This window comes from Bombus bifarius, unplaced genomic scaffold (genome assembly GCF_011952205.1).
Source record: "Bombus bifarius isolate JDL3187 unplaced genomic scaffold, Bbif_JDL3187 scf7180000008526, whole genome shotgun sequence".
Lineage (NCBI taxonomy): Eukaryota > Metazoa > Arthropoda > Insecta > Hymenoptera > Apidae > Bombus > Bombus bifarius.
Window position 1 is genome coordinate 144,059 of NW_022884708.1, and position 12,583 is coordinate 156,641.

The following is a 12,583-nucleotide window of genomic DNA, read 5'->3' on the forward strand; positions in this document are numbered from 1 at the left end:
GTTGTGTACTGGCGAGTCATTGATCCCATTTCGTGAGCGAATCGTATTTAGGCAATATCTAAAACAGAAAAGCTGTATATACGGCATAAAGGCATTCAAACTGTGCTGCGAATACGGATACACATATAGCTTCCTTATTTATACTATATTACAAAATCTGCTGACAAAGAAAATACTTCACTGGATATTGCACTGCATTTATGCAAGGATGTATTTCATAAAGTTCCTACATTTATGTGTCGATAATTGATATAGGAGCACGGAATTGACGAATAAGCTCGTTAAAAAAATATGCAAAATTGAAACATGGAAAATATATTACTAAGGAAAGTAATGATGGAATTACAATATGGAAGTAGAAGGATGAACGTGACGTTTCAGTCCTTTCTACAACAGTACAATGTCAGTCCCTAAGATCTGACGTCGCACCCAACGTGTTAAGGCTGACCACCCGTTATATGTTTAAGAAAAAATTGTTCAAAGGACAAATCATTTTACCCCAAATAGTTTTACAAAAAAGTTTAATTTAAAATTCAACAGGATTGGTGTTGAAGATAAATTTCCGAACAATTACCTACAATATGTACAATGTACAGGATGTTCAAAAACAGTTTGTCATGGCTTTGGCAGATGCTCCTATACCTTCGGATTGGTAGGGGTTTGTCAAAAAATTGACCTTAACCTCGAATTTTAAGGTCAAATTTTTTTATTACATCATATAATACTCGTTGCAAGCCAATTGAAAGCCTCGAAGGAACCATGATCATAACCCTACCGTTCTCTTGGAAAAAATATCAAAGTTTTATTAATTTTAATATCTGTATGTATATATAACTGATTTTATTCGTATGTAATATATTTACGTCTCACAGTAGACAAAGCTTACATACTCTACTATTGATGAAGCCGCTGAGAATTATTCTTTAACACATAAAATGTATTGACAATCGATAAGGTATGTATAGTGGAAAACCGTCTACGGTCTACAAATCCTAGATTGGAGTTAGGTTGTGGTTAGGTTGATCCATCCAGGTTGGTATGAAATTGAGATGGTAATGTTTAAGTAGACGCTTCTTTAATTGGCATCCTATTTTTTATATGTACGTAAGTACCATAGGTATGGAGCACTATATTTGCATTTGAGTTATTAAATCTTACAGGTGCTTTCTTCTCAATTTTCTAGTATTCTTGTTTTTATACAGAATGCTGGTCAGAAGGTTTAGGTAGTTTGTTGTCTTTATTTTGTAATTTTTTTATTTTTTTATTTTCTAAGAAAGATCTTAAAGAGAATTTGACCCTGAAATTTAAGATCAAGGTCGACTTTGCGGTCACTTCTCTTAACGGATCTACATCAATGGAAACTAAAGATACAGACTTACTTGCCAAAGCCGTGACAAATAATTTTTTTACACCATGTATATATATCGTATTAAGAGTTCTGAAATATGACCGTGTATTGTTTCTATTCGAGTTATATGCGTAATTTACAAAGTAAGAAGGTAAATTGAATATTTAATCTGTTGCAGTTGGAAAATAGCGAACACCACAATGTAGATACTTCAGAAAATAATTCATCAAACGTTTGCGAAGTGAAAGCAGATACAACTGATTTTCAAACAATAGAAATTGCACATGATTATCGTGTTAATTTCTGTTCTGGCACCTTAACTCATCCTTTCCATTTTAATAGTGTATACAAACATCAAAATTGTCACGGAGAACAAGAAGCTACAACAAATCAGGGCAAATGGATCACTGTTGATTATATTTTTTATAGCGATCTGGAACTTCTTGAGGTATATGATTTACCCACAGCCACGAGATGCAATACTTTACCTACAATACCTAATTTTGCAGTTGGAAGTGATCATTTGTGTTTAGCAGCTACTTTTAAACTACGTAAAAGCAAACTTTAGAACTGTTAATACCATGATTTATAATATAGTGAAAAGTTATTATGTTATAACCTTGAGACAATTACCTTTTTTACATTATGTATGAAAAGATAATGTAAGTAAGAGATACTGTACAGAATAGCCACGTTATTTTGTATAAAAAATTAAAAATATTACTATTTTCCTTTATTGTTATTGATAAATATGGAAAACATTGTAGTTTGTAATGATTTATTACATTAAATGTGACATATATTATACCTTGTAGATTAAAATATTGATCTCGGGTACAGAAACCAAATTTAATACAAAATTATTGTTCTTTAAGCGTATTACCGTTTCTATTATTATATTCGTACAATGGCTACAAAAAGTATTTGTACCATTACATTTATTCTTGCATTTATATACGAATTAATTAGATCCGACTACAATCAATTTTTTATTATTTAGTAGTATTTTCATATGTATAAATTATAAATATGTGGAAATTTGATATAATTTTTTTTTATTATTCAATTTGTACTTTGCAATTTGTCCAGCTGGACATTTGGTAAATTTTTCTAACTTGATTGCTAAATAACATGTGGATGGTTACCGCCAGCGGGATACCATCTTGGAATAATTTGATACTATGGCAATGAAATGTATGTAGAATCTAAGAAAAAAATGCTTCATTGGAGAATAAGGGTGTGTACCTTTTGTAGCTACTGTATTCCCTAATATCATAGATATTTACATTTACCATAATATTTGGAACGATATATTTAAAAACGTCACAATGTTTTTGTAATAAATTCCTTAATTTATACCTTTATAATTATTGAAACATTCGTTTACTTGCTTTCTATTCTGCTAGACACTTATCAAAGAGCGGAACACGATTATGTTCGAATGTGAGGTCAAAAATTTTAGAACTTAAACTCAAATGGACCACAGGTTCCCGTTGTCCAGCCACTCTGAAATTTTGTACATATTATTTTCTTACTAGGTATCACAATCTATGAGAGCAAGACTAACAAAAATTCTAAGAAAATTTTTGACCATACAGTTTTTGATCCAGTGCAAAAAAATAGAGAAACTTTATCATAAGAAATCATTAATATACTGTGGAGTTTAATTGTGATGTTTCACAATCTTAATCAAACTTAGATGCTATAACGTACTTCCATTGTCAAAATTCCGACAATATGTAAAATTTGTATACGATATGAAAACGAAATATTGTCTGATATTATTAGTAAACATTTCTTATTTAGTGCAGAATTTGGGTTAAACTTGGAGAATTTTCGTATAGCGTTTGTAAATATTCCAGCAAAGATTTTGTCTGAATACTTTCTTGTTAATTATAATCATTTCTTCAACAATCTAACGACTATTGTGTACACACTACTACACACGCATGTTACTTGCGAAACGAGAGGACCGATAGAGATCTGTGCTACACACTGGTCATTATTTTGTTTATCAAAAGTGTTTTATAATTCCAACGAATAATTTTCATTATGAAAAATTCAGCGCTATAACGAAATAAATACGAGAATTTGTCTAAATGTAATTTTATATTGACAGAAAGCGATTTAATTTCTAACAAATGACACACATTATTTATTCGATTTCATAATATAGTATTAAAAATTGTATGCTTTACAACTTTTGGCGACCTTGAAGGATTATGAATCGTTAAAGTTGTCTACTGTTGTCTAAAGTTGTCTACTTTAAAGTCGTCATTATGTACATACAAAGAAATAAAATGTAGCAGTTTGTTAAAAAGAAACGAAATTACTACCAATGAAATAAAAAGAATACTATACATTATGTCATAATAATTTACGATCTTGCATAAGTTGAACACAATTCTTTGCAACTGCAACACAGCTAGCTGGTGCGTATATCAGCATTGTCACTGTCACATCGAAGACACGGGAAGTGGTGAAATTAAGAAATCACTGGTCGTTTCGTCGCGTCGTTCGAATGATTTCGCGTAGGTTTAAAAGTTTCACGAGCAAGATAAGAAAAATTCAGACATTAGATATGCTGGCAGAGTTTATTATGTGAATTTAACAGAGTGACGGTTAAGAGTGTTAGAACAGAGTGTCGAGAGTTGATTTTGGGAAGGTTTATAATACTATGGGTATGGGTTTGGCTCTTATGGAAGGGTGACGCCGGGGGTGTCGCAGTGGTCAAAGGTTTTTTTTTTTATTTATTTATTAAAATTACAATCAATTCTCGCGTTGAGAATTTTCAGTAATTAGGTCAAAGGTGGCCATGCTGTTACTGTCTTCTGATCCTGGGATACTGTTTACGTTGTTGTTTTCGATGGCCTGCAGCATGTTCGTTAGGCCCCCTGGATTTTCTATTGCTAATTTATGACTATGTCATATCAGCATACATCAAAATGAATGTTGATGAAGGAAAAAAATGTGGAGATCAAAGAAGAAAGATCTTTATCCTTACCGAATGTGTCAATCAGATGGAAAAAAATGAATGGAATTTCGTTAGCATTACAGATTTGCAGAATCTTCCTAATCTAGATAGTATTCTGATTTAAATCAAGTTGTTCGTAAATTCATGTAAGACGGAATGCAGCTAGAAAGATCTCAAAACTGGCAACCTCTTAGAACATATTTTTTTTAAACATTAAAATTCTAATTCTAATCCTGTTCCCTCAGATGCCATCGATTTACTTTTACGCTTTTCTTATTATACTATAATTATCTGTACAATACTGATGCATAGGTAATGACATTAGAATCTTGGCTGCACGATTCATGGCATAGTTGATAAAAACTGATACATCACCATAAAATAAGAGTTTCCTAGCGGTCGATGTAGATGCTGTATTGGATAAACAAATTGAGGAAGAGTGACGAAAAGTGATCTCCCCACGCGATAGCCACTCTTAGTCTTAGTCTCAGTCTTAGTTCTGGTATCGATAGACTCTTGCGTGACGCGCACGTGACTTCCGTGTGTCCTTAACAATAACCGTAGCAAAAGTAGGCAATAAACTAAAGAAGTCCTTCAACTCTAAGAAAGCATGCTGGAAACAATGACTCGGAAACGAAAAGCTCGGATATTCTACAGAACGGTCAAAGTTTCTTGAAAATAATGTTGTAAGAAATATGCAGATTTCAAAATTCTCACTCGGTTTATGTTATAACGCGAACAATGTACGGCGGAACCGTAAAATTGAGCCGTTCCATCTGGTTACTGCCGATTAGAATTACTCTTTCTTCGTAACCGTATTACAGTTAGGGGTGGGTACGGTAAACACATTGAGCATGGAAAACGCTAATTCACGTCTTACCTACAAAAAATTTTAACTACTATTAAATAAAACAATAAAAAATAGCAATGGATGCTATAAACAAAATGTTATGAATGTATTTTTATATTACGTGTTTGAATAATACGAAACAGTTATCAATATTTTAGATATATTAGTCGCCCGGAAAGTTCGTTCCAATTTTTAAGAAATTTGGTCGCCATAAAAAATCATATTGAAAAGTTTGCTAGACGCGTGTTCGTTCAAGGTTCTGGGATTGCCCGAAGATTGCCTGGAAATATGCGGCGGCATATTTTGAAACAAACTATTGGCATTGAAAAACAAAAGTATCCAAGGAGAAAATGCCGCGTATATACTGCAAACAAAAGAAGGGACGATACACGATATATTCGTAAATTTTGCTTAGTACCTCTGCATCGGGGAAATTGTTTTCAAGTATATCACATTAAAAAACGTTACTAAAAGTATCTTTAAATATGTTCATTGATTTTTAATAAAATATTACACTTGTTAAATGCTATACATAGCATTATATACTTTTTTTAATCTTTTCAATCACTGGAAAAATACGCGGGAATTCAGGCTATATGCTTATCATAGCATACCATCCTCAAAGTGTTAATATTCCTAGCTGAAACGTGTTACATTTTTTATAGTCATTGAGGGACAAGGATTAATTGTAAAAAATGTATTGACGATAAAACTCATTTATGTAAAATACCATGACTGACTTTTATTTAAGTTTTACATTCATAATTTAATAGCAGACGAATACACAGTATTTTATTGTACAAGATTCATCATATTGAAAAGTGCAGAGCATCGTTATATTAAATTATGTATGCATAATATAACAGAATTTTTATGAACCAACCTATTGTATAATTTAACGAAGAATTATACGACAAAGTGATGTTACAGATATTACATACATAATATTATGTTCTATATAAGTATTTCTGCATCAAAATACTTTTAAAAATCAATGTTCAGCAAAGTAATATATTTCGTTGCAAATATGTCCAATTAGAATCGAATAATACATCTTGAATTTTAATTACAACAGAAAATATTCAATGGCGTTCCATTTAATGTCCTTCGATCAAACACTCCTCCTTATATTAAAATACTTGACAACTGTCCATAATAACTAACAAATTGCAAATACGTATGTATGAAAGTATAGTAGATGAAAATTTTCAAGTATGCTGCACATTAAATCTTTCGTAAAAATAAAATGATATGCAGCAAACATAAAATTGCATAGCAAAGATCTAGTTTAAAATATTAATTTTCGTAAATAATCGTAAATAATTATCATTAATCGTATTTTAAGACCTTTTCCATTTGAATACGTTTCGTAAACTATTTTGCAAATATTATAGCATAATTCGCAAATATAAGTGCTAGAAATATAAGCAGCATTTCTCATTTCATCTCTAAAGTATAAAAACATGAATATTGTCCTTCCAACTAGACCAAATTAAATGGACTTTGGCAAAAGGGTTTTGCTGCAACGTACTTAAGTTAAAATTAACATTGAAATTGACGTTCGTACGCGCGAGCGCGTCTATTCATATTTTTATGTCGCAAACGATGTTTGAAATGTAATAAAATAATTTGAATATCGAGGATTATATGCATTCTTCATCACTGTGAAAGTACCAACTAAAACAAATGAATTCATAGTTTTTAAACCAAGTCAGATTCTTTGGTACTGAATGATTTTCCTTATCGCGTTGATACATATAACTATGAATATTCACATTTTAATAACAAAGTATATATGCAACTATTTTCTAAATAGAAAATTATTGATAGTAATCGCATATTTTAAATATGAAAAGAAGTATACGTCATTCTATAATCAAATATTTAATATTTACGACTTCAGATAAATTTTACTCTTTTATCTTTTTACCGTGAAAAAAAGTGTAAAATTTTTAAAACAATGCTAATCACCAATTTTTATTCGAAATTAATGATCATAAATACTTATCTAAAATGTATAATTTACTATCAATTTTGACATCTTACGTGTTTTGTTCTACACCAAGAATCAGGCATCACAGATAAATCTGTAACACCTCTCATGAATGTACTATTCATTCTTACAATATGTTACACCATCTTTCTCAATACCGATAATTTTAACTTTACACACTTAGTTGCTTAAAGTAATGTCTGCAAAATACTGACATCATCGAGGGCGGAGCGTCAATTTTACACAACAGTTTCTCTTCTTTTTCTGTTAATCTTTCCAAAGATAGTGTGTATTCTCTATCGAAAACACCTAAAACAAATAAATCATTCATATAAATATGACAATGGTTAATAGTTATTTATTAGATATTCTAGAGGATGTTCGATTCAATTATTCGTTATGCCAGGTGATTCTACTCCTCTAGATCATTGGAGATGCAGAAGCTGGAGACATGCAATAAAGTAATGAAAATTTATCAATCAAGATTGTACATTTTTTCGTAATTTTTCGTAAATTCGTTACATCGCTTATTCTTTATTTGTAGTTATGTAATTTCACAATAAAAAGTAAATAAAGGGAAAGGAATATGCACAATGTTAAACGTGTAGATATGTATATAAAGTCGGGTCCACTACAGAAGTATTCCAATGATTATGAATAATAAGACATATTCTATGCTAATTTAATAAAAACCAATATACCTTGGTCAATATTCCCTCTCCCCAAAACTGTAAATGCCAGAAACAAAATATCTCGATATATAGAAAATAGCGGTTGATTAGTTGATTGATTTTTATTTCTTTCTAAGGCCACTCTTTTTATAGGTTCCGCTAGATCATTCCGACGAACATTCGTGATCACTGACTGCATTAATCTGGAACAAGCAAGGATAATATTTATATAATTATAAACGTATTTTATATCTTGTAATCAAGTAAATAAAAAGGAGAAGTAAAGCAAGCTCTGAACTAAACGTCACTGAAAATATGTAGGCGTTGACAAGAATTATAAATTCGTTTTGTCAACTATACAGTAATCTCTGTTTGACATCGGGTTGTTTGATTTTACGAAAAGACAATGTGATTCTTACAAAGAGATATGATCACATATATAGCGACGGGAAGCAACAAAACAGAAAGAAACGCAAGACCTATAAATGACATTGCAATTATCGAAAAAAGGAGAACAGTATCGATAGGAAATATGTAGAAATCCTTGTGAGTTGAACAAAAAAAAAAGAAAGAAATGAAGAAATATGTACAATGTACATATATAGTAAAAAATATGTAGTATATTAAAACAGAGTAATATATTCTACGGCACGTAATATGATCTTTACGAATATGAAAAGAGTAAGAACGATCTATATAGTACAATTTACAATTCGATGATCTATGATTTAACTTTCAGTTGACCTTGAATCCCAATATGAAAGAAAAATTGGCGAACTTCAGCCGATTTTAGGGGCAATAGAAAGTTTGCCGGGCGCGGCGTGCAATTATGTATCCTCCATCAATTTTCGTTGTGAAATTCAAAGCCAATTGAAGCTTATTTTATTATAGCTCGCTGAATTCGTCTTGGTAATAACGCACAAAAGGAGACTTCAACCCCAATTACTTTGACCTTGAGATATGTTGTAGGGAGGAAGGAATCATGATTTAAAAGTTAGTATAAGTTAGATGCTTTGAGGGGACCGTTCCCTTTTATGCATAATTACCTTCGTCTTTTTTAGTGGCTACAATAGAGTATACAAGAAATACACGCTGTCGTTAAAAGGAAAGTAAGAAACTTAGAAAATATTTGGCACTAGAAAAATCAAGATATATGAATTGAAAGTGGAAAGTTTGATATATGTATAGATTTCGTACTCGAATGAATTTTATCCGTCGATTTTCAGATAAAGCGTTATCATCGTTTGTTATTTAATTGAAAAATGAAGAAAAAAAGTCAATTGCTTAGTAATGAAAAAAATCTCATTTTTCTGTTTAGTATATTCATGAAAAGTATACCCTGTCACGACATCACGTCTGTGCGTCCAGAATACAATATTTATGTCGTTAGTATTATTTAAAGTCGTATGAACTGTTCAAGTTATTTTGTGATTACTTATCTTAATATATGCTAATAATTTAATAGATAAACTTGAAAAATTTTATCCTTGCGGTATGAATTTTGCCATATAAAAGTAAATGTACTTTAAACGGTTGTTCGAAGATTATAGGTAATATTAGATATATCATATGTTTGCCCCAATAAAATAGGAAATTCAAGGACAACATGTTGCCGTATATTATATTAATATGTATTAAAGAAATTTTAACTTACGTTTTGTCATCTGCGATGTTCAGTTTCCATTGAAGATACATAGGCAAGCGATCCATGTGAAGCCTTTCATTATCCCACATAGTTTTGACACCTACAGCACTGTAATTTATCTGTTCCTTTTTCTTATCGTTGCCTAGCCACAGATCAGGAAGGTGACTCATTAAATTAATTCTTTCGAAATACCATATAAGATTCCAGTATACGATTGGATGTTCCTCGATAAATTTATGTTTAGTAAGACACGCGTCACCTTCTTGACTTAAAACACTTTCTAGTTCTTTCCTTAAAACTAGAGGATTCAAGTATGGCACCGTAATAGGTTCTAATAATTCTTTCGGTTTATCTAATAATTCAACCAAAGCTCCCATTAGAGGGTCACTCTTCTTTTCATTTTCCTCGCATCTTTGTAAATATGAAAATGCACAAATAATATAACGCAAGCAATTTACAGAAAGATTATACTCTACCAAATAATAACTTGATAAATTTTGCGTACCTATAGTCTAATATCGTGATAGTAAGTAGAGGTACTGTTGCTTTATCACAGTACTGACAAACTGTATTTAAATTTGAATCTTCTGGTTGCCAACCGGCCATTATTTCTTCGTCGTAAAGGATAGAGGCGCAATGATGGCATCTACTCGCGCTAGAAAGTACAAGCTCAATAGCAATCCGTTCATCTAATTCTCTCGATCCTTTTGGATATAAACATTCGGTCAAATCGTATAACGTATAAGGATCTAGAGTTCCGTCTCCTATTTCAATACAACAAGCAATTATTTAAAATCCATGTTTTACACTATACTTGTTATGATCTGTTTTTATAGAGATAGTAAACTATATGTTACAAACCAGATACTTTAAGAGGCTCGTTTCTGTCTTGTAAAGAGCCATCCGTCATCGAATCCAACGACTCGTGTGATGCTCCATGTGGTATTTTACACTCGCGCTCCTTTATTTTCACAGGGGTACTTGTCGCAGAGATAGCTTCCTTGATCTCATCAAACTTTTTTACCACTGTTGTAGCAGCAGATTTTAGACTATTTAAACCACCGAGTATTATTTCATTGGATTTCTTTCCTGTCAAACTAGTAGGACTGAAACAAATATTTTTCTTGACGTTGACTTGATGTAACTGACTGTTGATATTAGCCTACCTATATCTATAATGTACAAATAATGTAATGTAAAAATCAGGTATGTAAGTATGAAACTGGAATTTGCCTATAAATGGCCCTAGCTGATAATGTAGTTATCACTAAACTGCGTCATTGATGCCAAAAGTCTTTGTTGACATTTCACAAACATTTTCGACTCGGAACAATACAAGTTTCATACAACAGCATAGTTTGTAATAGCGTTGAACATGTCAAATTTTGTGCCTGGAAACTACGATTTGCGGACAGCATTGATTTTCTGTTACCATTTGAAGAAAACTGCTGCAGAATCGCATCGAATGCTTGTCGAAGCTTACGGTGAGCATGCTCTTGGTAAATCACAGTGCTTTGAGCGGTTTAAAAAATTCAGAAGTGGCAATTTTGTCGCGAGAAACGAAGAACGTGGAAGACCACCGAAAAAGTTTCAACACAGCGAATTGCAAGCATCGTTGGATGAGGATGACGATCAAACGCAACAATTCGCTGATCGATTAAACGTGACACGAGAAGCCGTCTCCATACGTTTGAAAGCCATGGGAAAGATCCAGAAGGTGGGAAAATGGTTCCACATGAACCGAATGAAAGACAGCAGGAAAACGGAAAAACCACTTGCGAAATGCTGCTCGCCAGATACAAAAGAGTCATTTCTCCACCGAATTGTGACTGGCGATGAAAAGTGTATATGTGGCGGATCGGTATCAACAGGACGCCGACAGGTCGAGGCATCAACGCGGCGCAACACCTCCCGGGCGATCCGCGGGTACCAACCGCCAACACTAGAGGGCTACGACGACAACGAGTCTATCTGTCTAACTCGCTAGCGGTCGAATATACAAGCGATTGATACAAATACCGCACCTAGCGAGACTTCCTCTACGTCTAAGGCAGGGACTACCGGGCATAGCCTTACTGACGAGTCCACCGGTAGTCCCGGGACGAAACGCACTCTCTCTCTCTTTTCATCCGCCTCATATATTTTGAGAATCCTAAGCGTAAAAGATCATGGGTAGCTCCAGGCGAACCACCGACATCGACTACAACACCAAATCGCTATGGACGGAAGACAATGCTCTGTGTTTGGTGGGATCAGAAGGGTATGATCTATTATGAGCTGTTAAAACCTGGCGAAACCGTTAATACCGAGCGCTACCGACAACAAATGATCGATTTGAATCAAGCTTTGCGTGAAAAACGACCAGAATATGAAAAAAGGCGACACAAAGTAATTTTGCTTCGTGATAATGCACCATCGCATACAGCAAAACCGGTCAAGGAAACGATCGAAGCGTTCAGTTGGGAAATACTTTCGTACGCGGCTTACTCACCGGACTTGGCTCCGTCCGATTACTATTTATTTGCATCGATGGGACACGCACTTTCTGACCAGCACTTCGCTTCTTACGAAAATGGCTCGATGACTGGTTTGCCTCAAAAGAGCGACAGTTTTTTTGGCGTGGCATCCACCAATTGCCAGACAGGTGGGAAAAATGTATAGCTAGCGATGGACAATACTTCGAATAAAATATTTCAAATCATTTTCATACAATAAACGTGTATTTTCTATACAAAAATTCCGGTTTCATATTTACATACACAGGATTCGACCGAATAACATGTGCAAACAGGTAAGAGGCGATTCATCAAGAAAAGAACAACAAGAAGATACAGAATAAAATGTCTTCGTCCGAGGCTTAGTTTTCAAGAAAATGAACATTTGTCAAGTATGCTTGACTTCGTTAATTATCGACTCGGTATGAGTAAACAATCAGCAGGCTATGATTCTACAATACATGCAAAAATATGGAATACAACTTTTTCACACAAGGTCTCATTTTCAAGAGAATAGAACTTGAATATTTTTAAGAATTGATTTAATACACGCGTATGATAAACAAATTTATTTTTCTCGATTTATTTTCCCACGTGATACGACCTC

At 33.1% G+C, this 12,583-nt stretch overlaps 2 protein-coding genes across 4 annotated transcripts in view; one reads left to right on the forward strand and one right to left on the reverse strand.

Annotated features, from left to right (window-relative positions):
* LOC117213217 (protein angel) overlaps nt 1-2,160 on the forward strand; it is a 31,206-nt gene extending 29,046 nt beyond the window's left edge. The window contains exon 6 of the mRNA XM_033458586.1: nt 1,527-2,160. Coding sequence (XP_033314477.1) covers nt 1,527-1,916 — 390 coding nt within the window. The 3' untranslated portion in view covers nt 1,917-2,160. The remainder of the gene's footprint in view (nt 1-1,526) is intronic.
* Nucleotides 2,161-5,875: 3,715 nt separating this feature from the next.
* Nucleotides 5,876-12,583, reverse strand: part of LOC117213216 (DENN domain-containing protein Crag) — a 44,621-nt gene continuing 37,913 nt past the window's right edge. For all 3 annotated transcript variants that reach the window (XM_033458585.1, XM_033458583.1, XM_033458584.1), the window contains 5 exons: nt 10,343-10,587; nt 9,987-10,245; nt 9,491-9,892; nt 7,867-8,039; nt 5,876-7,474 (listed from right to left, as the gene is read on the reverse strand). In XM_033458585.1, coding sequence (XP_033314476.1) covers nt 7,338-7,474; nt 7,867-8,039; nt 9,491-9,892; nt 9,987-10,245; nt 10,343-10,587 — 1,216 coding nt within the window. In that variant the 3' untranslated portion in view covers nt 5,876-7,337. The remainder of the gene's footprint in view (nt 7,475-7,866; nt 8,040-9,490; nt 9,893-9,986; nt 10,246-10,342; nt 10,588-12,583) is intronic.